Source organism: Sphaerodactylus townsendi, linkage group LG01 (genome assembly GCF_021028975.2).
Source record: "Sphaerodactylus townsendi isolate TG3544 linkage group LG01, MPM_Stown_v2.3, whole genome shotgun sequence".
Classification (NCBI taxonomy): Eukaryota; Metazoa; Chordata; class Lepidosauria; order Squamata; family Sphaerodactylidae; genus Sphaerodactylus; species Sphaerodactylus townsendi.
In genome coordinates this window covers 71,171,028-71,197,732 of record NC_059425.1, presented here as the reverse complement: position 1 = coordinate 71,197,732, position 26,705 = coordinate 71,171,028, and the positions used below count along the sequence as shown (strand labels likewise).

General features: G+C 41.6%; 1 protein-coding gene across 1 annotated transcript in view; it reads left to right on the top strand.

The window, feature by feature from the left end:
- Window positions 1–26,705, top strand: part of GLP1R (glucagon like peptide 1 receptor) — a 103,392-nt gene that overhangs the window by 14,482 nt on the left and 62,205 nt on the right. Inside the window, exons 4-5 of the mRNA XM_048504992.1 lie at window positions 6,388–6,484; window positions 11,228–11,338. Of these exons, the coding sequence (XP_048360949.1) occupies window positions 6,388–6,484; window positions 11,228–11,338 (208 nt within the window). The remainder of the gene's footprint in view (window positions 1–6,387; window positions 6,485–11,227; window positions 11,339–26,705) is intronic.

Genomic DNA, 26,705 nt, shown 5'->3' with positions numbered 1-26,705 from the left:
TATTTCGAACTTGTAGGCCGCCTCTTCCCCAAGGGGCTCGAGGCGGCTTCCAACATGGCTGTTCTCCGACAGCAAACTCAACAACACAATTTAACACTCTTAAAACCAGCAGCAGTCACATAATTTAAAACAACTTAACAATATAGCTGTTCAAATTAAATAGCACAGGCCCCAATTCCAATGCTGCTCACTTCCTTCCATTGAGAGAATTGTCCTTTTATTCCCTTGCTTCCTCTTCTTTAACCAATTTTTAATTCATAACAGGGTGATCCATTGACTGCTATACTTTCTTAGGAATCTTTGGTGAGGTATTTTGTCAAAACCCTTTTGGAAGTTCATAATGTATACTGTATCACCATTATATAGGTGCTGGCTCACTTTCTCAAAGAACTCAAAAAACTTGGTTAGGCAGGACTTCCCTGTGCGGAAGCCATGCTGACTTTACCACAACAGGTTTTATTCATCTGTGCCTAATAGTTCAGTCTTTGATTAAACGTTCTGCTAATTTACTTGGGACAGACTTGTTAATATAGTGACTACTGAAATCCACATGGATCTCAATAATATAAACTGAAGCAAATGTACTGATTAGAAAATAAATCTTTTTGGGGTTTGATTGTCTTATTGAAACAGGGTGTCAAAATGAAAATAAAATCTCACAAATGAATCATTCTTTCAAGAGATCATGTCTGATTACTTTCATGTTGGGGTTAGCTAATCATTTTCATGCGTCTGTCTCGGCAAACGTGGAAAACTGCTGCAGTCATATCTACTTTTGATTAGCAGACAGCATGTACTTTCAGTCATAAGAAAAGTTCTTTAATTATGTTTGCAGCGAGTAGACTTTTTTCTTTTTAATATCTGAAAAACCATAAGAAGTTTAACTTTGTGGAGTCCACTTCTGAACTGATGGGATTCCCAATGAGACTGAAGAGTAATATAAGTACAATGACTGGCTGCTTTAGACATCTCACTAGTTCAGATATTCCAAACTTTTTGAGTCATGGAGCACTTTTCACAAGATAAATTCATCATGGAGCACTGTTGCCACTCCTCTGCCAAAGGCACATATGTGTACTCTTGGCTGTTTTTATCGAACAATTTTTCAAGTTGTTAGTCTTTTATTGTATATATAACAAAAGCACAAATTCTTTTTTGAATTCTCAATAGCTTAAATTTTGATCTAAACTTATTTTTTCCCATTGAAAGTCATTAAAAATTGGAATTTTAAATATTGTTTTCCTGAAACCATTTATCACATTTATCACAATCTCTTTATGGAACACTTGGAGATGCCTCATAGAGCACCAAGTACTGCACAGAGCACTGTTTGAGAACCGCTGCTTGAGAAGCTGTGTGGTTTCCAGATTCTGGTAAAACACAACTTTTCCTGTTGCTTTGTTTTTCTCCATAAAGCAAAGCAGCTAAACAGAAAGTGTGATTCTTTATCTGGGTTTGTTGCTTCTTTCTACCCCGCTCACTCAACATCAGATTTTTTCTGCACTCCTGGCTACCATTTCCAAACAGAATGACTTTGCTTTTGTGTGTGTATGTTTTTAAACTCTGGAGATCTATCATTGCAACAAGGAAATGGTCTATCGATCTATAACACATAAGAAAAAAAGAGGGGAGACAGCCTTCCTAAATAAGCTCTTCTGGCCACCATTTCCATTGATCAGAAGGGCTCTGTGTGTGTGTGTGTGTGTGTGTGTGTGTGTGTGTTTAAATGCTGCAGGCCTAACATTGCAGCAAGGGAATGGCCTATTGATTTATTGGATGTCAGGAAAAGCAGCTTCTATGACAAATACATGTTCTGGTCCATACGGGACCTTCTTTGTCCAAAAGGCGTTAAGTCTACCTGGGTGGTCCAATGTGGAATGGAAATAAATAGCTATGGACTTTTGTGCACTTACTGCTTACCTCGAGGTTGTTTGCCTTTAATGGGACTTCAATTGTGTGCCTGTTTTCTTGGTACCTATTTGTCTCTGTGTTGTACTGACAAAAAGTCCCATAAAGGTTTATAAGCCCTGGTTATGATCTACAAAGTCCTTAGTGGTACTGAATCAACATACTTGCACAACCATCTTTCCTGCTGTTCTCTTGTGCAACTGCTTCATTTATCTGAGCAAAGCTACCCTGCAAATGGGCAAGATAGGTCATTGCCTGTTGATGCGCGTACTCTGTGGTGGCTCCTACATTGTGGATTAGCCTGCCTGAGAAGGCCAGGTAGATCCTCTTCCATAAACACTTCTGTCATTTCACAGAATACACAAACAGAAACATCCAGGGAGGCATTTTTTATAAGAATACTAGCGGGCCCGGCCACGTGTTGCTGTGGCTCAGTCTGATGAAGTGGAAAAGAAAGAAAAGGGGAAGCGAACGTTTCAAACATGTGTCATTGCACAATGCTTGCAAGGGAGGGGAGGGGCAAGGGGCCCCTCGCTCCCCTCCCTCTCTCCCGTTCCCTTGCATGGCACCCTGCCCCGTCCCTCCCTAACATTCCCCTTCCTCTGCTAGGGTGGGTGGGCCATGTCTAGGTGGCTTGCCCTGTTCCTTTCACTCCCTTCCCTTGCAGGCGAATTACTTAGCTGAAAACACGCTGGGAGGCATGAGCTACGTTCAAATTTCAGAGCGTTTGGTCCAGCAAACCCTCGGACCCTCCCTCACCTTCCCCTTCCTCCACTAGGGTGGGTGAGCCATGTCCAGATGGCGGACCCCATCCCTTTCACTCCAGATGGCAGAGGTTTTCAAGGAAGGCATGGTTGTTTCCCTTGTATCAGAGGGTGTTGCTTTGACGGCCAGCAGATGGCGTTGTTGCGGAACAGAACTGTGGTTCCAACTGTCACAGGTGTGGCATGTACACAATAACTGGCACAGTTGTGACATGTACACAACAGCAATCGGTCCAGTAGTTTGGGAGATTACCTGTCAGCAGAAAAATGCGCTGATAGATTTATATATATATAGATTAGAATGGTAGTATAATGGTAGTATAATGGAAAAGCTCTGGAGTTCACTTGTACAAGGGATAGGACTATAGTCTATTGCAGTATTTATTGTATTCATCTCCTTCCTTTTACTGAATTGTCTTCTACCCTTGTAACACACTTTCTGCGTTACGGTACACCATAAAAAGTTCTTTTGTCTGTACTGTTTTCCAGTTCTGTAATCCTAGTCCTACTGCATCATTTATTGGAAGATTTGGCTTCCAATGGAACTTTAAAAAAATAGTTTGTAATCCACCTTGAGTCATCTGTGAGAAAGATGGTGTGAAAGGGTAGTATTGATGTCCCAGCCTCTTGAGGTTCACTCTTACCCTCCACAGATCTCCCATTGCCTTGGAAGTGTGTGTGTGTGTGGAGGCAGGTTTGCATCTGGAGCCCTCCTTCCCTCTTGCTATCCTTTTTTCTTTAAGCTGCAGAAGCAGTACTCTGGCATATCCTCATAAGTCTGCTGTCTCCCTCTTTTATTAGTGATCTGGCCTCCAGGGCTAGGTTCCTGGGAGTGGAGTGTGAATCCTCCTCCTAGATGCCCGTCACTGGGTGACACACAGATTCTTTTCACCTGTGGCTCCTGCTTCTGCCCTAACAGTGTGTTGCTTGCATCACTGGTTACCAACTCTCTTCCTGATCTGCCAATCAGCTTGAAGCTGGACCAGGATTTAAAGACCCATCTAGTAGTCCTACCATGGCTGCATACCACAATGCGTACTTCATGTTGATCCTTTCATATAAGTACTGGCTCCTCCTTGGTAAGGTCCATGGAGGGTTAAACTGTCCTTGGGCTGTTGAAGAGCCTGTCTCCTCCCAACCTTCAGGACACCTTCCTCTGCTGCCAACTACCAATTGGGATGACTGTTAATACTGCTTCATTGCTTCTCAACAGATGGGTTGTAAATGAAACAATAAGGCAAAAAAGGTGAATACTTGCCTTCAATCAGTATGTAGTCTACATTTTGACAGCTCTGCTGACAGAAAGTAAAGACAAAATAAAATCAGTAAAGTGTTCAATGTAGACATGGGTACAGCTTGGGTTAAGAATTAAGCAGAAGAATTCATAGTAAAGTTCCAAAGGAGTAGCCATGTTAATCTGCAACATTAAATTTTTTAGAGTGTCACAAAATTTCACAATTTGTGGGAAATGTGGGTTTGGGGTGTGTGTGTGGTAAAGAAATTATTTATCCAAATGCCCATGTTTCTCTCCCTTCCTCCCACTCCTAGCAAAGAAAAGGACGTGATATGCTAACATATTAAGCTTTGCTACCCTGAAGAAAAAACGTTGAGTTTGGCAGCTTGGATGAAACTCTAAGGGCTGTTAATCCTACAGCTTGAGGATGTAGACTTGAATCAACAGCTATGGTTCGGAGATATTTTAACAGCTTAGTAGTAGATTCTGCACAATTAGGTTCCTGCTGATGGTTTTATGACTCCATCTTAAACATCCAGTCTAGATTGCCCTGTGTGCAGTCTTAAATGGACGATTAGGTATTTAAAGGATGGTGAATTCTTATGCTAATAATTTAGTTTTAGAAAAGTTTATAAAAGTTTTTTAAACCTGCTCTGAGAATTCCCTCCAAAGATAATGGTGTCTCAAACCTTTTAGTGATGAAACCTACAGTGGCAGTCATCCCTGAAAGTCCTTTATCTCTAGAGCTCTGGGACAACTCTTGTGATTATGGCTTCAGGCAAATCCAAGTGATTGTCAGCCAAACAGAGCCTATGGGAGATAAATAAGCACCTTAGTAAAAGTCAAAAACTCCAAATCAACCTGGGCAGTTTCTGAGAACCAGAAACTATGAAGTGAAAAGAGAAATCTACACCTTTGAGGGAACCTGTGTTTTGGTAACTGGGTCCAATAAATCTAAGCTGAGGCAAATGTTCTGGAGAATTGGGGAACGTAAATTAGAATCTCACCTCTATGTTTATTTAGTGAAGTTTGGTCAGTTACATAATATTCAGTCCCTTAGAGGAATAATTGTAATTGCTGGGTTGCAGTTAAGAAGAAGTGTTTGGATTTATACCCCACCATTCTCTCTTGTAAGGAGTCTCAAATTAGCTTACAAACTCCTTCCATTCTTCTCCCCACAACAGACACTTTGTGAGGTAGGTGGGGCTGATAAAGTTTGGAGACAACAGTGACTAGATCACTCAGTGGGCTTCACGTGTAGGAGTGGGGAAACAAATCCAGTTCTCGAGATTAGAGTGCACCGCTCTTAACCTCTAAACCATGCTGACTCTCACAATGAAACTTTCTACACATAACACTTGCTCTGTTGAATATCTTTTCTACCTGTTAAATAAAGCATTTTTTGCCTTCACCCTTGTTAAATGTTTAGTAAAAGGGGGTTAAAATTTATGTTGTAAGTATATCTAATATTGTTATAAAAGTGTCTGAAGAAGAGACCTATGGGGAAACACAGTTTACATTCTACCAGCAGTTCATCATAAACTCATTTCACCTGTTCTCATGAATGTGGATGGCCGGTGATTCCACGACAACTAGAGTCTAGTGTAATGGAGAGTTTGATCTATAAAGGTTTCAGGCACTACAGAGGATGTAAGGTGTTCTAATACAACATAATCCTAAACATAATAAATCACTTGAGCTAGGGGCATCGTTGCCTCAGAGTTTCATTTTACTCAACTTCCTCCCCAAACCATCATACTACCGGTTATGATTTGCTTCCTTGGGTATCTGGGTCTCTAGCACACTGGGATTGTTTAAAAGTTGATTTTCTAATTTTAGATATCACTTTAAATGAAAGCAACCCTTTTCTATCTGAATTGCTGATTAGCAGCCCCATCCAAAGGGGGGAACTGAATCTGCTTGTGGGAGCGACATGGGATTGCACCGGCATATTTGCCCTTCCCAGGGCACTTGCTGTGGTGAAGGGGTGATTCTGCTTGTGTGCAATCTCCGCCGCCCTATGGGATGCTTGATGTCGCACCAGCATCCTAGGGGCCCTGACACCTCTGGCATAGTGGAGGTGGGCTTGGGGCATGACCGGGTCAGCATTACAAGGAATAATATTAGCATTATGTTAATATAAAATATTTAACAGCTGTAATGGAGGACACATGCTCAAAATCATTGCTGGAGCTATTTTTCCCTTTTAAAAACATGGAGATGGTAGTGGAGTGAATTACTTAAGTAAGTTGGACTTGAAACACAAAATAATTCAGCAAGTATTCATGTCCTGGTATATATTTGTCTGAGAACAATAGAACGTCCCTGCATTATGAAGTAGTTTATAATTCTGAGAAGCTGTAATTACTGTTTGCCAAGGCTGCCTTAGATATTCATTGGAAAATATCTCTGGGAAATTTAATTTGGATCTTATTAAAGATGATGTGATTTTTTTCCACATTGATGTGATTTTTTTTCCAGAGCTCAGAGAGGTCCTTTTCCACATTGAAAGAGAATTGGGAACAATACCAGCTTCAGTGCTTGAAATATTTCCGTGAAACACCTCCTCTTCTGTCAGGTAAGACTACTTCTGTCAGGTAAGAATACCTGTGAGGTATTCCCTCCCTTCCTTTCATTTTGATAATCTATACTACAACCTGAAGGAACAAAGTTCACAGTTGTTCTGGGTGTGTTGGCTCATGCAAAAAAAGCAGAAATCCTCAGGTAATCATAACTTTATTATTACTAGTGTTAATGTTGTTGCTGTTGTTATTAATGCTATTTATAATCTGCCTTTGTCACTGGGTTTGTATTTGGACTAGCAGTGTTTGACCTGGAAAGACAGATTGGTAACTTGGTGAATATGATTATGGAAATATCAAGTGTTTATATCAATGTGTGAAGAAGAGAAATTATGTGCATGATTATTAAGAAAGGAACTGAAAACAAATCAGCCAGTACCATGATGCTATTGTATATAGATCTACAGAGCAAACATATTTGGTATATTCTGTAAAGTTCTGATTGATGTGCCTCAAAAGGGGTATTATAGCACTTAAAAAGTATAGAAAAGAGCAACAAAGTGATCAAGAATTTGGAACACCATCCCTATGAGACATGTTTAAGGAATGGGTGCTTTTGAGCCTAGAGAAGACTACTGAAGGAGGTACATTGCTGAGGTTATAAATTAATATATACAGTGGAGAAAGTGGATGCAGGTGTTTCCTTCCCTCACTTGCCCATAATACCTAAACTCATGAGCACCCAGACAATGTGGTAAAAATCAAGTTTAAATCAGGTTTAAAACAGACAAAATGAGAAAATATGTCTGCAATTTAATTTGAGTGTACAATTCCAAAGGATTTCCAAAGGATGTAGTGATGGCAGCAAGTTTAGTTGACTTTTAAAGGTTGTTAGGCAAATATATTGAGGATTGACCCATCAGTGGCTGCACATGGACATCAGTGACTAAAATGTCCATGTGCAGAGGTCAGAACTATCTGAACACCAGTATAGAGTGGGGTAGGGGGTGGGGGTGGGAAATGCAGAAGAGGGATTGGCCATAGGGTGAAACAGAATGATGAACCATTGGTCTGATTCAACTTGGTTGCTCTCATATTCTTAAGTTCTTTGCTAGTCATCTGCCTTCTAGTAATTTGAATAGGAGAGTCTGGACAGAACATTCAGCCAAGTTTTATAATGTCTTGGACCCACTGGAATAATACGGAATGCAAACATTTTTGAAGCAACCCTTTTAAAAACTACAACCCAAAACTCATAGAATTTCCATTGCTACTTCTCAATTGCACTGTCAATGCAGAGAATGACTTCTGATGATAGCAGCCATAGTATGAAAGTATTCATCTCCATTTGGGCAGCTTGCACTGTGTTTTTTGACTGGCAGTTTATTAAGTCTAAACCTGAGACTTGAATAAACTATAATGCTCATAAGTGGGTTTGTTTGTTTTGGAATGGTAAATTCAACAATGGCCTGACATAGATAGCAGGGATGTAGGTATAGATTTTTATGGGGGGGGGGTTGGGGGGGGCACACCTCCACCCACCCCTAGGGCATGGCCACACCTCCCCAAGCCCCACCCCTGGCCTAGTGCTTATAAAAGCAGCTCTCCAAGGCCGGGGACAGCAGACTCCCCCACCCTGCCCTCCCCTGCCCCGCACCAGCTGGGCTCCCAGCCAGCAGCTGGCAGTTCCTTCTGCCCTCCCCTCTGGGCAGAGGAATAGAGGGAAAATGGAGCCCAGTGCAAAATCTGAGTTTTGCGCCCCCCCCCCCCGTCAGCCGCTGTGATGCTGGAATCCACCCCCAAACAGCATCACTTTCAATGGTGTTTAAACTAGAGAGCCCAAATTCTCCTTTTAAATCCACCTTAAAGGGAGAATCTGGGGTCCCCAGTTAAACAACATTGAAAGTGATGCTGTTTTGGGGTGGATTATCCCCCACCGTGAAACAGCATCACTTTCAATGTTGTGTAGTGGTTAACAGCAGGTGCATTCTAATCTGGAGGAACCGGGTTTGATTCCCTGCTCTGCCACTTGAGCTGTGGAGGCTTATCTGGGGAATTCCGATTAGCCTGTGCACTCCCACACAGGCCAGCTGGGTGACCTTGAGCTAGTCACAGCTTTTCGGAGCTCTCTCAGCCCCACCCACCTCACAGGGTGTTTGTTGTGAGGGGGAAAGGTCAAGGAGATTGTAAGCTCCTTTGAGTCTCCTACAGGAGAGAAAGGGAGGATATAAATCCCAACTCTTCCTCTTCTTCTAAACTGAGGACCTCATATTCTCCCTTTAAATCCATGCTGAAGGGAGTGGTTTTAAAAGGAGAATCTGGGGAAATTTGGGGGGGTGCCTGCTGTCAGGGGTGCAATTGTTAAGCTAGTAGCACCAAACTTTTAGGGTATCTTTAGGAGACTCTCTTAATGGTACCATCCAGGTTTGGTGAAGTTTGGTTCAGGGGGTCCAAAGTTATGGACCCTCAAAGGTGTAGCCCCATCTCCTATTACCTCCCATTGGAAACAATAGGGGATGGGGGCACCCAATTTGGAAGTCCATAGCTTTGGACCTCTGGACCAAACTTCACAAAACCTGGGTGGTATCAGTAAGAGACTCTCCTGATTATACCTGCCAGGTTTGGTGAAATTTAGTTCAGGGTGTCCAAAGTTATGGACCCTCAAAAGTGTAGCCCCCATCTTCTATTAGCTCCCATTGGAAACAATGGAGGATGGAGGCACCCCCTTTGGGAGTCCATAACTTTGGACCCCCTGAACCAAACCTCACCAAACCTGGGTATCATCAGGAGATTCCCCCAAACAATCCCTGAAAGTTTGGTGCTGCTAGCCTAAACAATGCACCCCCTGCAGGCCAAAAACCGAAAAACACTAAAAATGTTTTAAAAACCCACAAAAGGGTGGGCAGAGCTTCGGACATGAATGGGGGGGGTTCAAGCCCAAGAACCCCCCCTTACCTACGTCCTTGATAGATAGCCTGATCTCATCAGATCTCATCAGATGTTGGAAACTGGGAGACCATCAAAGAAATCCAGGGTTGAGAAGCTGCAGCAAGCAATGGCAAATCGCCTCTGAACATCTCTTCCCTTGAGAACTCCATGGGATCAGCATAAATCAGCTTTAACTTGATGGCAAAAAAGTTCTGCAGTATATCAGGGTTTATAGTTTAGAATTTGAAATAGCATGATTACAGATTGTTCATTCTTTTGGAAAAATAACTGATGGACCTAGGAAACCTGATGCCAGACACTTATGTATAGCAAACCAAACAAAATGGAAGGATATCTGATATTGATATTGGAACACAATGGTAGCCTGAGCCTGTCAGGGGAAGGGCAGCATATAAAACTAATAACATTGATAAAACTGTGGTTAAGAGTAGTGCACCAGACTAGTAGTGAAATGAAGCCCACTTTTATCATGAGTTTAGTGTAGGAACATAGAACAAAAAGGTCATTTCTGGATAATGGTTTGCTTATCAGTCTGTACAGTATTGAATAAGTTTAGTTCTTGTGGCTCTTAACTCTTACATGATCACCAGGCAGCTTCCATCATGAAGTAAAACTGCATATGAAATACTGAAAATCAATAATGCAACTAATTCCAATAAAAATCTAACAGCCACAAAATCTAGTAGAACTAGTCACCCAAAAGCAGCATTTAAACTACGAAAACACTACCCAAAACGTGGGCGGTTTCTGCACAGCGGCAGGAATGGCTCTCCACCGGCATCATTCATGCCGGTGGATGCATGAGACTGTTCGCATGGTCTTGTGCAGAGAGCACCAAGGCTGCTGCGACTGGCAGAGGTGGCTCCACATGGAGCCACCCACGGGTCGTCCTGTTCACCTACCTCTCCTCCCTGCACACCTCTGGACGGCTGAAGGGACATGCCCATGCTGCCCCCTGACCTCCAGGTGTCAGAGGGCAGCGTGGGTGTGTCCCTCTAGCCATCCTGAGCTGTGCAGGGAGGAGAGATAGGTGAAATGGAAACCGGAGCGGCCAAAAGCGGCACTGCCATCCCAGTGTGCTTCACGCTGTGCTGGTGCGAAGACGCCGCTTTTGAAAAACCTCACTCAGGGAGCGAGTTTAAAAAATGGCATCTTCATGCCGCTGCTGTGATGCACCAGTGCCAGCTGTGCGAACAGCGCCCCAGGGACGGTGTTTTTACCATCCCTAGGAAGCTGTTTTCTGCCCTTGTGGAAACAGCCATAGTCTCCCTCTTCCCCCCATAAACCAAGCAAGAGGAAATTTTTTCACCTGGCATCTAATATTAGCCAGGCTAGGTTTTCACTAATTCTGTAGGAAGGGAGTTCCATCTGCCATCAGGGCAGATAGGTCCTGTGTTGTGGTTAGCGCCTTACACCTCATACTGGAACATGGGGGCATTAGATCCATATCAGCCCAGCTTTCATCCTGGTCATAGGGTGGAGAAAGCTCTGGTTGCCTCATGGATGATCTCTGGAGGCAGCTGTATCGAGCCAGATTAGTGCTGCTGGTTTTTTTGGATTGACAGCAGTTTGATGTAGTCAGCTACGGCCTCTTGACTCACCGTCTCACCAACAGTGGGATATATGAGACAGCTTTACTTTCTCCAAGGTAAGAGACAGAGGGTAAGATTGGGAGAGAGGACCTGTCCACCACACCCTTTGTGACACTGGAAAAGACAGATAGAATTAGATTTTTTCTTTGTGAATTTTGTTCATTCTAAAATGGATTTTTTTTTAGAAACATAGAAATGATATAGTTGCTGCTGCTGTTTTCTGGTTGCTTTTCAAATCATCCCTCCCTCTATCTACAGAAGGCAAGTTCTGCAATAGAACATTTGATGATTATATATGTTGGCCAGATGGCCTGCCTGGCACTTATGTGAATATGAGCTGTCCATGGTACCTTCCATCAGTGAATGCAGGTGAGTACTACTAGTGCTTTCCTGTCTTCAGTAAATATCAAATGCATACTGCTTCTTATTCCCCAAGTTTTCAGTTTGCAAAGATCTTATGCTTAAGTAGGGGTATGGGCTGAGAAAAACACTCTAATAATTTTGTATCCAGGGTGGGTAGGGCATGATTTTACTATGTTTGTTTAATTTCTAATAGGTCATCACTGGTTTGGGATTCAGAGCCATTGTTCAAAACCATTGTTTTCAATGGGGAATCTCTTTGAAGGTCTGGGGAGCTGTTTATAAAGATAATGGTGCCAACTTCATACAGAATGTAATCCTGCCTCTAATGTGAAGACCTCCTAATTTCAGGCAAATTTGACAATTGTGTCTAATTCCACAGGTCCCTGAGCAAGGTGCCCCAGCCATCCTGTTTGTAGATGGGGGGAAAGTGTGATCTGATCACTCTGAGCAAGTGCCTTTCAATGTCAGATCACTTCTCTCATCTGATTTCTGTTGGGTAAAAATCAACCACCAGCAATTTAAAAACCCTCCTGTCTACTTCCATTTTTTAATACGTGATCTTACAGTGACTGACAATAAAATGAAATTTACTTTCTGCTGAAAACTCTATAATTGTTTGTTGTGATGGTCTGTTTTTTCGCCTTTCTTAAAGTAAAGAAAGTTTCCTTTGCAGAAACCTCCTCCACCGCACCCCACTCTATTCCTGCAATCTTTGAAAATAGTTAACATTTTCAAATTGTGTGTGTGTTTGCATGTGATGAATCAGTTATCCAATTGCCATGTGACACAGGTTTTCCTAATGGGTATTCACTGCAGGGGTACCAAAATAAGTAAATACTACTATTCTCTGGGCTTCCAATGGGAGGATTGATGGCATGTTTATGTCTCTGTGAACTGTGGAAAAGCTTCAAGGTTAGAATATTCAGTGGTAGATATAAATCACTACCCGAGTAACCAGTTTGAATAAAGAGTAGTCAGGAGATTACCTATGGTATCTTAAGAAGCTCTCTTCCTCAGTAATTCATGGAAACAGAGGTTTTTACAACTCACTCTATGGTTAAGGGCTGAGAGGCTGGATGGATGATCAACAGCTCACAGCCACATGGAATATAACTGGACTTTAAACACAACCACCTTGCATTTCTTCATTGCTGGAATGCAATCAGTCATATGGATAAAAGACATTTGATCTGCACTGAGGACAGCAACCAAGCTGTGAGATAACCCTTTCCTCTGTAAACTATATATCAGAATGGACCTTTAAAAATGGTAGAAAAAAGGACTTAAAACAATTGGACAGAAAGTGGGAAAAGGACAAAAGTTAGAAGGGGGTTATTTCTGTGGTATATTTTATTCAAATACAGATTGTTTGACTTCTTTATGTTTTTAAAATCTTTTAAAGTTCAAATTGACTACCATTTATGGAATTCCTGGAGGAAGTGGAGGCAGTAGCGGGTGGGGGGTGTCTGTGTGATGTGGGGAGTTGGAGGACTCGGAGGACTGATTTACAAGGTATGTTTGTTTACAGGTTGTCTGTGAGTTCACCACTTTGATCAGAGTTGCATATCAACTCCAATAGCAGTATTTAAAAGCTGTAGAAGTTGATTTTACTAATGAGGTGCTGCTTGGGGGAAGATGTGGGGGGGCTCTTGCCTCCCCCCTCTAACCTTTTTCCTGATGATAAAGAGCACCTAGTGGAAAGTTACTGGCAAACATTTGGAGCAATATATGGAGTTGTCTGATCACTCCCATCTTAGCACAGATTGCTCCATGGAAATTCATTCTCTAGGAACATTCACCTCCTATCCCCTGCTAGGCTCTGATTGGAAGGGGAAAGCACCACTGTTTGGGAAATCACTAGAGTCAGAAAAAACACAAGCACCTCTTGTAGCCAGCTGGTAATATCAAAAGATGAAAACATGATTTATTCAGGAAGGGAATTCTGTAATACCCAAGGCATCCCACATGTGGAAGGGGGCAGGTTGAAGTTGCAAAACAGGGTGTATGGTAAGAGTCACACCTGCCTTTGCTTTTCTGTACAGAGCCTTCCTAAATATGAGCTTGAGATAGCTGAAACTGGCTATCCCACTGCCTTTTTTAAAAAAAGTGTGTTACTGATTCCTCATCATTTCAATTGTACTGACTCTTATATTCTAGTGTTTGGAAGTCTGCTAATCCATCTTCCATTAGGAGAGTCCTCAGCAAGGACTGTAGACTCTATTTATGATGGTCAAGTGCCCATAATTCCAGTCCTACCAGTGTCATTGGTAGAAGTTTATAAATCTGTTTCACATATCATTCTGCAATGAAGTAGGGGTGGGTAGCGTGGTGGCCAAGTTTGCAGATGATACCAAATTATGTAGGGTGGTGAGAACCGCAAAGGATTGCAAAGAGTTCCAAGAAGACCTTGATAAATTAGATGAGTGGGCTAAGAAATGGCAAATGCAGTTCAATGTAGCAAAATGTAAAGTGATGTGTGCAAAAAAATCCAAACTTCACATACATGCTACAGGGGTCAGTGCTATCAGTCATAGACCAGGAAAGGGATTTGGGCGTCTTAGTTGATAGTTCCATGGGAAAGTCAACTCAATGCATGGCAGCTGTGAAAAAGGCAAATTCTATGCTGGGGATAATTAGGAAAGGAATTGATAATAAAACTGCAAAGATTGTCATGCCCTTATATAAAGCAGTGGTGCGACCACACTTGGAGTACTGTGTTCAGTTCTGGTCGCCACATCTCAAAAAGGATATCGAAGAGATAGAAAAAGTGCGGAGAAGGGTAACAAGGATGATTGAAGGATTGGAGCACCTTCCTTATGAGGAGAGGCTGCAGCGTTTGGGGCTCTTTAGTTTGGAGAGGAGGCGGCTGAGGGGGGATATGATTGAAGTCTATAAAATTATGCATAGGATAGAAAATGTTGACAGAGAGAATTTTTTCTCTCTTTCTCACAATACTAGAACCAGGGGGCATACATTGAAAATGCGGGGGGAAGAATTAGGACTAATAAAAGGAAACACTTCTTCACGCAACGTGTGACTGGTGTTTGGAATATGATGCCACAGGAGGTGGTGATGGCCACTAACCTGGATAGCTTTAAAAGGGGCTTGGACAGATTTATAGAGGAGAAGTCGATCTCTGGCTACCAATCTTGATCCTTCTTGATCTGAGATTGCAAATGCCTTAGCAGACCAGGTGCTTGGGAACAGCAGCAGCAGAAGGCCATTGCTTTTACCTCCTGCATGTGAGCTCCCAAAGGCACCTGGTGGGCCACTGCGAGTAGCAGAGTGCTGGACTAGATGGACTCTGGTCTGATCCAGCAGGCTCTTTCTTATGTTCTTAATGAAGAAATCTTGCTGTAGAAGCTTCCATCTTCTTCTTTAGGATTGGAAACCTTTCTGTTGACTGGGGCTGGGCATTAAAGATAGGGGCATGGAGACACTGATGGTCTGTAATGTGATAACTGAAGAGTGAAAAGAATGAGTAATGGTTTTAGGCTCTCCTCTCCTGGGCCGCTTCCGCCAAGGTTGCTGCCCCTCCTTTCCCTTCTGTCTTCACGCTTGTTGGCTGGAGAGTGGGTAATTTCAGTTTGGCAGGCTGTGGAGTTACAGGGCTGGGCTTCAGGCCGGCCCCCAGGGTCTGCCTGAGCAGATGTTCTCGGCCCTAGCTATGGGCTCTGCCTAACCTCTTTCTCTTCCTGTCATCTTCCCTCTCTATCTCACTTGCCCTCTGTTTAGCTATCTCTCTCTAACTCTCAACCTTCTTTCTTCTCTCTTCTTATCTGCCCCCGATTCAGCTTCCTCTTCCTTTTTATCTCATTCCCCTGTCTAACCCTTCCCACTCGGCTCCCTCCCCTACCCCTTATTGGGCCCCAGGACATCGGTCAGGCTCAGCCATGTCGTTGGGTGACTGCCTGATCTGTGGCCCCACTCCTCCTCTTAGGATCGAAGGGAGAAGACTCCTCCCCTCCCACCTCCATGGGTAGGGCATGCTGGGCAGCTGCAGCGGCACATCGGGGTTCAGGTGGAGTGTTCAGTAAGTCCATGGCAGCAGCTCTAGCCATCCCTGGACAAATAGATACATCTTGAACCAAGTAAATAAGTCTGTTTTGATACCCAAACAGTGGAGTTAATGAACAGTAATATGTAGGGTGTTCCAATATTTTTCCCTTTTGTGAAATGGTAGTCAGATTAAACTCTGATCTCTCACACACACCTAGTTTAGTTCTGTGCCGCCACTTTTATTTCTGAAATTCCCAAGTTCCTTTTGTTTCACAGAAACTGCTGTTTTAAGATCTGAAAATTAAATTAACAAACCCTTTATCTGCTTCCAGATCATTAAATACAAACAATATTTAAAGGTATTGTTTTTTGTAACATGCAAAATTAAGGTTTACTTCTAAATTAATTGATGTTAGAGCCCTTCCGCCATTCCAATACTCTTGTTAATTCTAGGCAGCTTTTATTCAGTAATTTACTTGCTGGATTAAATGCATTCCCTCTAGCAACTCTATTTGTTTCCTCTTTTTAGGGCTCTGTGACAGTTATTTGGCTGCTAACTTTGCCAATAACCATCACTGCAAGAGAGAACCAAGATTTAACAATCCTGTTCTTAAAATTAACTGATTGTGCTGTATCTTTCAGACTGTTTTTTGCAAAAAAAGTAAAAACTGAATTATCCTGAGGGTAGAGTAATTTGTTTTTAAGTAAAAATTATAATGTTGGGGTTTCTAAAGAGATGATCACTGAGGCATTACAACTCACTTTAAAAACCAATTAAGCCATATATCCTATTTTCCCTATTGGATAACCTTTCTCTTTGTTCTGATAGACTTGGTGATGAACTGTGACTGCTCTTAAATTATGCATTATAAATAGGAGTGTGAACTTTTTGTTTTTCTTTCTTTCTTTTTTTGTCAGCTGCCTAGTTTGTTTTATACCTACACAGCAAAACACATACACTGTGTTCTCTGTTGGATATCTTGGTTTAACATTACCCTGCTTTTTTTCTTTTCTGCCTCAATCCCACACAACACAAGAAAGCCCACGTATATCCATTTCAGGACACTATACCTTAACTGGAGATAGGCATTAATGAGTCTCTTGCAGTAGGAAGGTATAGTGAAGCAAAGTGAAGTGAAGCAAAGCGAAGCAAGCCTTTATTGGCATAGACAACAGAATAACAATAATAAAAACAGATTAAAAAGCATATACAATACAGCCCGAAGGAAATCTACTGGCGTTTAGTAATTTCCATGAGAAAGTCTGCCACTATCATACAGAGAGATGGATCAGGGTTGTCCAACAAGTAGTGTAATCTAATTAAATCGGGGAGATGGGGTAAATGTAAAGGAGTAAGATTCACATACTTGGATCTGATTTCCTTGAATCTGAGACAGTGTAGTAATTGGTGGGCCAGAGATTCAACTGAGCCATCGTTACATGGGCACAATCTTTTAGGGCACATTTCTTGCTTATTAAATCTGCCATGTAACAAGGCAGAAGGCATAACATTAAACCTGGCGAGCATTATGGCTCTCCTTTGAACAGGGTTTATTAAGCAATACAGGTAGTATGCCAAATGGCCCCGTTCAAATGGGAGAGAAAAATACAGGGGGGAGCACGTTTTCTTGGCTGCGGTGATTAAGGTAGAGAACTCTCTATCCAATAAAATGTGTCTCTATCCAATAAAATGCTAAATGACTGTGGCTTAGAGCAGATGGTTGTAGAACCAACCAGGGGAGATGTGATCCTAGATCTAATTCTATGTGGGACCCAGGACCTGGTGCGGGAAGTCAGTGTTGTTGGGCCGATAGGGAACAGCGACCACAATGCTGTCAGATTCAGTATCTCTGCATGCGAACAAGTGACAACTACTAATGTAGTTACATTCGCCTTCAGAAAGGGAAATTTCTCAAAGATGAGGGGGATAGTGCGCAGGAAGCTGAAAGGGAAAATCAAGAGAGTCAAAAATGTCCAAGGTGCTTGGAGGTTATTTAAAAACACAGTCTTAAAAGCTCAGCTGGAATGTGTTCCACAGGTTAGGAAAGGCAGCGCACAGTCCAAAAGAAAGCCACCATGGTTAACAAGGGAGGTTGAGGAAATTATTAGGGAAAAAAAGATGTCTTTTAGAAAATGGAAGTCCAACTTAACTGATGAAGAATACCAGAGAGAACACAAATGGTGGCAAAAGAGAAGCAAGTTAGCTGTAAGGGAGGCAAAAAAGGATTATGAGCAACGCATGGCTGCGAACATCAAGACTAGCAACAAACAGTTCTTCAAGTACATCAAAAGCAGGAAGCCAGCAAGGGAAGCGGTAGGCCCGTTAGATGATGAAGGAACCAACGGCGTGCTAAAAGATGACAGGGAGATTGCACAGAAGCTGAATGAATTCTTTGCATCTGTCTTCACCCAAGAGGAGGTGAGGAAAATTCCTGCACCTGAACCAAGCTTCTTAGGAGGTGAATCCGAGGAACTAGCGAAGATAGTGGTAGACAAGGAAGAAGTTTTGGCAGCCATTGATAAACTAAATGCTACCAAATCCCCTGGCCCAGATTGCATTCATCCAAGAGTTCTTAAAGAGCTCAAGCATGAAATTGCTGATGTTCTCACATTAATATGCAACTTATCCCTGAAATCAGGCTCCATCCCTGAAGACTGGAAGATGGTCAATGTCACACCAATCTTTAAGAAAGGGTCTAGGGGGGACCCAGGAAATTACAGGCCACTCAGTTTGACATCTGTTCCTGGTAAATTAGTAGAATCTATCATTAAAGATAAAATTATTAAACATGTAGAAAAGCAAGACCTGCTGAGGAAGAGTCAGCATGGCTTTTGTAGAGGCAAGTCCTGTCTTACGAACTTACTAGAGTTCTTTGAGGGTGTAAACAGACATGTGGATAAGGGGGAACCAGTGGACATTGTCTACTTGGATTTCCAAAAGGCTTTTGACAAAGTTCCTCACCAGAGACTGTTGAGAAAACTCAGCAATGAAGGAATAAGAGGGGAGGTCCTCCTATGGATTAAAAACTGGTTGAGGAACAGGAAACAAAGGGTGGGTATAAATGGGAAGTTCTCACAATGGAGAGATGTCGGGAGTGGTGTCCCCCAAGGATCCGTATTGGGACCAGTGCTCTTTAACTTATTCATAAATGACCTGGAAGTAGGGGTGGGTAGCGTGGTGGCCAAGTTTGCAGATGATACCAAATTATGTAGGGTGGTGAGAACCACAAAGGATTGCGAAGAGCTCCAAGCGGACCTTGATAAATTAGGTGAGTGGGCTAAGAAATGGCAAATGCAGTTCAATGTAGCAAAATGTAAAGTGATGCACATAGGGGCAAAAAATCCAAACTTCACATACACGCTACAGGGGTCAGTGCTATCAGTCACAGACCAGGAAAGGGATTTGGGCGTCTTAGTTGATAGTTCCATGGGAAAGTCAACTCAATGCATGGCAGCTGTGAAAAAGGCAAACTCTATGCTGGGGATAATTAGGAAAGGAGTTGATAATAAAACTGCAAGGATTGTCATGCCCTTATATAAAGCAGTGGTGCGACCACACTTGGAGTACTATGTTCAGTTCTGGTCGCCACATCTCAAAAAGGATATCGAAGAGATAGAAAAAGTGCAGAGAAGGGCAACGAGGATGATTGAAGGATTGGAGCACCTTTCTTATGAGGAGAGGCTGCAGCGTTTGGGGCTCTTTAGTTTGGAGAGGAGACGTCTGAGGGGGGATATGATTGAAGTCTATAAAATTATGCATGGGGTAGAAAATGTTGACAGAGAGAAATTTTTCTCTCTTTCTCACAATACTAGAACAGGGGGGCATTCATTGAAAATGCTGGGGGGAAGAATTAGGACTAATAAAAGGAAACACTTCTTCACGCAACGTGTGATTGGTGTATGGAATATGCTGCCACAGGAGGTGGTGATGACCACTAACCTGGATAGCTTTAAAAAGGGCTTGGACAGATTTATGGAGGAGAAGTCAATCTATGGCTACCAATATTGATCCTCCTTGATCTCAGATTGCAAATGCCTTAGCAGACCAGGTGCTCAGGAGCAGCAGCAGCAGCAGAAGGCCATTGCTTTCACATCCTGCATGTGAGCTCCCAAAGGCACCTGGTGGGCCACTGCAAGTAGCAGAATGCTGGACTAGATGGACTCTGGTCTGATCCAGCAGGCTAGTTCTTATGTTCCAATAGTTGACCTTTTAATTTCCTATAAGCTTCTGAATAGGACAAAAGGCAGAGTGAATCCAGTGACAGTCCAATAGAGACAATTTTTTCTTCAATTATGGAAAACCAGGGGTTGGAATGGGTGTCAGAGAGCAGACGGTGGACCAGGGAATTACAGTCTGAGAGAAAATGAATTCGCAGCCAGAATCTAAAAGTCCTCAGAGGAAGGTATAGTGAGGATAATGGCTGCCCAAGACAATATAATTATACAAATGCTCTGACATGTCTTTCAGAAGGCAGTGCGGCAGCCTCCCGCGCACGCGGCCGCAGGAGCGCACTGCCTTTTGGGGCAATTCCCGGTTTCCCGCCCTGTCACAGGGCGGGAAATGGGAGCGCCCCAGAAGGCAGTGCGGCAGCCTCCCGCGCTGCCACACTGCCTTCTGGGGCGCTCCCGTTTCCCGCCTGTGACAGGGTGGGAAACCGGGGAGCACCCCAAAAGGCAGTGCGCTCCTGCGGCCGCGCGCGTGCACGTCCTGCGTTTAAAACGTGAAAATCTGGTCACCTTATTCAAACGGCCATTGTGTCTTCTCCTAGGTTGGGGTTGCACAGGCCTATTACATTTTGTGGCTGCACTGTCATTCAGTCTGCATAGAGGCATATGTAGGAGTAATAGGTGGCGGTTGTTTCCAGTGACATGTAGAAATACTATGCCAATTAAAACAACTGTTGAGTTTTCTTTCTAAGAAGAACTTTGTGAAGTAGGAAATGAAGAACACAGTGTGAGTCATGAACGGCAGTGCTATCTTTCCTCCTTCTTCTCAAAACTCTGTAGTAAGACCGTACTTTCAGGATGAAGTGACATTCTGTACCAGAGCTGAAATAACAACTTCCAAAAGCTTTAGTAGCATTATGGATATACAAGCATGCCATTGGTTTAATTTTGCTTTCATATGTTGTCGTTGTAAGCCCAGTTCTCTCACGTGAGTTTTAAGCGTTACCAGTTTATGTTTAGTTAACATTTAAAAGGTCAAAATAAACTGCCCATCATACTTCATCACTTTGGCTTCAGGAAATGTTTGGTGTCTTTCACTGTCCACAAAACTTTAATGTTCAGTGTAATTAGTTACCTTTGATCAGTGCATAACATATGTATAGACATTGTTCAATGTAATTGCTTGCTATTTTTTTTAAAGAACAAAGTTGCTACTTATTAGTTTAATAGGACTAGAAATCTGGCAGCCAGAGAAGAGCATGCCTTATGTGGTCACTAGAAAGTGTTTGGCTTAAGATTTTTATGATGTGGGGATTTGCCTTGTTTGCACTGCACATAATCATGCTGGTTGCGAATTGGAACATACATGCTGTTCTTCTGAATCACAAATCTTTAATCCATTTCACACTCAGGGAAGCTTCAGGCACCCCAAAGCTTTGTGGACTCATGACATTTCCTGCTTGGCAGTGTGTTTAAAAGAAGAGCGGTGAGCTGCAAATGAAAGAATTTTCAGCCTTGTAGTCGGTATGCTTCTTTGCCTCCTCCACGGCATCCTGTTCTTATCATAGTCCTCTCAGGCTGTACTCTTTCCCCATCCTTTCATCTTAGATAACTGTCTTACCTCTCCTTTCCCATTCTGAATATGTAGATCATCATTTTCTGACAGGTCTGCTAAAAGTTTTTTAAAAAATAAAAAAAAATTCTGGGCATGAAGACCGAACTCATGATCTTTGAAGAAGATTTCCATTTCTTACCTTTAGTCCTGTTGGGTGTAGGAGGACGATGTTGAAATTCTGGCCAGGGAATGTCTTTTAATACCTTTACAAAGATCATATTTGATTAAGCTCCCTGTTTTAGAGGAGGACACCCTTTTCCTGATAAATTTGCTCGCTGGTAACCTATCCATTTCTTTTCCAAATGTGTAACCTGAATGAAATTATTCCTCTGATACACTGAAGTTGCTAAAATTGCAAAGCACAATTTACAGAATTTGGCCAAAAATACAGTATCTACAGAAAAAAATGTGCTTTCATCTTTAAGGAAGATGTTTGTCTCTGGTTACTGTCAGTGATAGTATAATCTCATTTTTAAAAACTTTTTTTAATTTAAGTCCACTGCCAATGACACCGTAGACTAAGAAAGCTTAGTGTTGGTAAGGTAATCCATTTTACATTTTATGACTCCTTCAGGGTCTAATATTTATTGTCTAATGGCACTAAATCCTCTTAAATAGAAAATGTTCTAGGGACACAAGTTCTGAGCAAGATACATAGACATAGTAACTGTACTGATTGTGTTTTATGTCCTCTGGAGCATGTGGAATTTTGCTGCAAATTGGTGCAGTATGGCTGTGCATCAGGAGCACTTTGATACATTATGTGGTATCCTTAAGGTTTGAGTTTGATTATAAGTGCAAAGGACCAAAGCAGAGTTGCTTCAAATTATACTATTGTTGTACAATATCATTTAGCACAAGTAACAGTCTGTCTAAGTATGCTTACAGTCGTATCATTCCTGCAACAGTCTTATAAAAATGTTTTTGATACTCCGGCCCATTTAAGTGATCTTTAAGTGCTTGGGATGCATCATTAATAGTTTTCTGGATCCCACTGAGGCCCCTTCACACATGCAGAATAAAGCTGTCAATCCACTTTCAATGCAATTTGAAGCTGTGAAAATAGCAAAATCCACTTGCAAACAATTGTGAAAGTGGATTGAAAGTGCATTATTCTGCATGTGCGGAAGGGGCCTTACGTAACCTCTGGTTAAAAGAATGAGATATGAATGATGTACTATATCTCCTCTTTTGTCAGCTAAAATATTAGGACATCATATAGCATTAGGGCATCATATAATCAACAGGATAATGCTTGCATTGCAGACCTGACTTGAATGTATGCGCAGGATGCATGCTATAACTTGCTTGTTCATTCATGCTGTTTAACATACATAGATTCTGTTTGTGGAATCTTTACCCCCATTTGTGAGGGTAACCATTATTATTGGAGGGTTTGGCTGCAAATATTAAATCATACAGGGTGTTCTGTGTAGTGATTTAGGATGTGTAGTGACCTGATGGTTTCTTGTGTAGGATGGTATATTCATTGCACAGTTGCATCATGCTGTTCAAAAAGTAAACTTGCTACATAAGTCTGTCCAGGCTCAGGTAAATGTCGGGGTGGAAGTTTTGTGGGAATTTCTCAGTGGCCTTTTTTCTGTAGGCTTGTAAAACATCATTAGTCTATCTTGAATAGTGGATCTGGGAGCTGAGGAAATTTTCTAAGTCAGCCATAAATGATACATGTTGATGCTATGTAGGTATTTGTATCAGTGTTGTTGATCTGACGATACAAGCTCTTCCCAAATCTCTCCACAGAGGTTAGGATTTTCTTGGGTGCAGGGAATGCTGAAGATCTCTTCAGTGCTGTCCTTTCTAATGGGAGCAGGACATCTCTCTTGTATAGCTATACAATTTCCTCTTGTTTTGGTAGAAACGTTGGAGTTGCAGAAACCAGGTTTTTTTTTTTAAATTTGGCATTCTAGTTCTCTTGTCACTGATATCTGGCCAGCAATATCTACAAAAAAAAGTAAGTGTAAAGTATATGATAGTTTCAAATTTGGTAAGTCTTCCTGTATACTTAGGTGTATTTAAGCTCAAGGATCCCGTATTTAAAATGGGACTAAAAGAAACCTGCCTTTGTCTTCTAAGGCCCCTTCCACACATGCAGAATAATGCACTTTCAATCCACTTTCACAATTGTTTGCAAATGGAGTTGCTGTTCCACACAGTAAAATCCAGCTGCAAAGTTCATTGAAAGTGGATTGAATGTGCATTGTTCTGCATGTGCAGAAGGGGCCTAAGAGAGAAAATAAAGATTGTAAAGAACTTTTGCAAGTTAGGGTCTGTATAAAGTATTAATAATTTAATTTCCACATTGCAAAGTGCTAAGATTTATGAAATTGATACATTTTCCTCTCAGCAACCGTAGGCTTTTTAATTTTGCACAAATTGCTAATAAATACATTGTTGGCCTTTCTTATTCCTGTAATTTATTGATAAGGTTCAACTTGGAGACTCTTGTTACAGGCCTAATATTCCTCAAGAGAGATGGGCTCTTGCTACTTAGTTTGCAAGTGCTGCAGATAAAAGGTTTATTCTAAAAACACACTCCGGATGTTGACTTTTAGAATTTCTATTCATCACCTTAAGTTTTTATTTGAGCAAGAACAAAATCCTTACTGGAGTCATGTTTATGAGGGAACCGACTTTTTATGGCACTTCCTTGGAGATAATGACAGTGGCTTCTGGTTCTCTGCCACCTTCATTTTGTACTTCTGGGGCTAATTTACTTTGCTTTCTGACAACTGGAAAAACGTGAAATGAGTTAGGGAAGAACAGAAGCAAGTGCTCAATCAGCATAATTGCTTTTGCGGCAAAAAATTGGCCTTTCATTTGTGAAAGCAGCTTGATGATGATCATCCCTTAGGACTAATTAAGCAAGGGGAAAGTCCCTGTTGAGTGAATACAAATGCAGAGACTCCTGTGAACTTGTCTTCTCATTTGGTCAGTGTGGATGAATAATAGTTGCTAGGACTTCCAGGATTTAAATCTGGAAAAAGAGCCTATATCTATTTAAAAAAAAACATTTTTTGTTCCTCTGATATCAGATAAACAGCAGCACTAATTTCGGTAATTGCCTCCAGGGCAAAATTGATCCCGCTTCCATGCATGAATCTTGGGCATTATAACAGGTGGATGCCAAAGATGGCTGCGACAAGCTCTGAAACCTCCAAAGAAATCTGAACACCAAACTCTTTGAAAGGTGAATAGCAATGGGGAAAAAGTATTTCCTTTCCAGAGATCCAGGTATTGGTGTGCTCTGTAACATTTTGTGCGGTAAAGTTAAGGGAAAGAATTTGTGGGTCTTGCTGATAGCTAAGGAAAATGGGTTTTACAAGGGCAGAACTGTGGCATTGAGTTAAACATTGAGAATGGCCATAACATTGCTGATGCCTGGTTCAGAAGTGGTTGTCCAGTTTAATACTTTATAATTGTACATTACTATATTACATCTTTATAATTACCTAGAGAAGCAATTTGGAAGCAGCATAAATTTGTTTTATTTTTAGTCATAGAAACTGGCTTCTTATACTTACTATTGGCTCATGAGTATTCCAAAGTGTTTATATTACTTATTGAGATTATTTTGAGATAATCTGGTGTGATTGCAGATGTTTCTGCCTCCATTATGCATATGCAATGTGGTACTGAAGACTAGTAATGTACTCTTCTTTGGATATTTTCAATGGAGAAGCTTAATAAATAGATGCTTGCACAGCCTGTTAAATGGAGATAATTAACTTCCGATTTGTTGTCCTTGATAGATTTGGCTCTGTGCATAGTGCATGGAGTTTATCAGAAGAAATTCATTTGTTAGGATACATTGTTTTTGCGATCAAAGGGCACAACATTCTGTTAAGGAGCAGAAAATCAGTTTGCCACTACAAATGATTCTGCTATTATTCATAAACTTCAGATTCACTACAGCCTTCTAAGGAAAACTGTTACCTTTTCCAGAACATTTCCCCTGTCGAGAATTAAGAAGAATTATTTGGGAAATTTTATGATGCTCAACACGCTCAGTTCACTGAGGGAAAACTTGATTCTTTGCATCCTCTCTCTCAACTTGCCTTTCATTGCCTGGGTAAAATGTGATAGGCTAGGCCATGCTGTAATTTGTTTCAAAGATAAATTATGTGGCAATTTATTCTAGAGGACAATTGGGTGACTAATCTCCCACCATTCCTGACACACAGCTGTAGTAAAATGCAGATCAGGTTGGTTGTTTTAACAGGGAAAGCATTTAATTTGTTTTGTTTTTATTTCCAGCATAAGGGAGCTAGCTAATGAAATATTTGTGAGCCTCCTGGCATGTGATAACATATTTTCTATATAAAAAAATGTTTAGCCAGATGTATTATTTGATTTGATTTAGAAGCTCACCCAAGACTAAGATAAATGATGACATTAGCTCCAGTTCCAACTATTGGCGTCTCCCCTCTGTCTTTTATCAGCATACAGGGACTGCTTTGATTCTAGGCACCAATCCATATCTTTAAACATTTAATACTAATAAGGTGTAATTGACATGGAATTCATGCAAACAAGCTCCATTACATCCACTGCTTCTAAGAAAGTAACTTTTTAGTGGAACTACTTTGTATTCAAAGCTTAATAAATCAAAGCTCTAACCTAATTGTGTATCTTTACTGCATAACTTCTAAAATATTGGTCTCTTTTGTATGCTTTTTAAATGCTTATTGATTTCCTAGTTCTAGACAACTTGATTGCAAAAATAAGTTTCCTCAAAACAAGCTGTAGAATGGCAATTGGACATTTGAGTTAAGTTGCTTTGATCACAGTATAGTAATACATAGTACAAAGTATGTATTGTCGGAGGCTTTCACAGTCGGAATCAAGTGGCTGTTGTAGGCTTTCCAGGCTTTGTGGCTATGATCTGGTAGTTTTTGCTCCAAAAGTTTTGCCTCCATCTGTGGCTGACAACTTCATAATTGTATCACGGTGAGATGCTCCTAAACATCAAGCCTGCTGGGTGACCTTGGACTAGTAACAATTCTTCAGAACACTCTCAGTCCCACCTACATCACAAGGTGTCTATAGTGGAGAGAGAAAGAGAAAGGAGTTTGCAAGCCACGTTGAGACTCCTTACATGACAGCAAGGTGGGGTATAAATCAAACTCTTCTTCTACCAGACTGTGGCCCCGCAGCCCAGAAAACTCACAACAGCCAGCCACAGTACTCCATCTAGCTGACCTCCCTTCCCTTTCCCCTTCCCTTTTCTTCCCCCTCTTTCCCTTTTTCCCACTATGTGGATATTGCAGTGGTGTCTTGATTCATATCCAAATTCTGAATTTTTTGGTTCCAGAGTTTTTATAGTTTCATAATTGGTTTTTGATGTTGATAACTAACCAACATTTAAATTGTATTATCACTGTTGTAAGCTGCCCTGACCCCAAAAGCGGGTGGCCTAGAAGTCCAATTAATAATGATTATTCTCTGCATACAACAGTCTTCACTTGCCCATGTTTGATGTTATCCAGCTGCAAAATGCTTATAAATACCTGGGCATTTTGCAGCAGGATTAACATCAAGCACGGGCAAGTGAAGACTGTAGTCAGCAGAGTA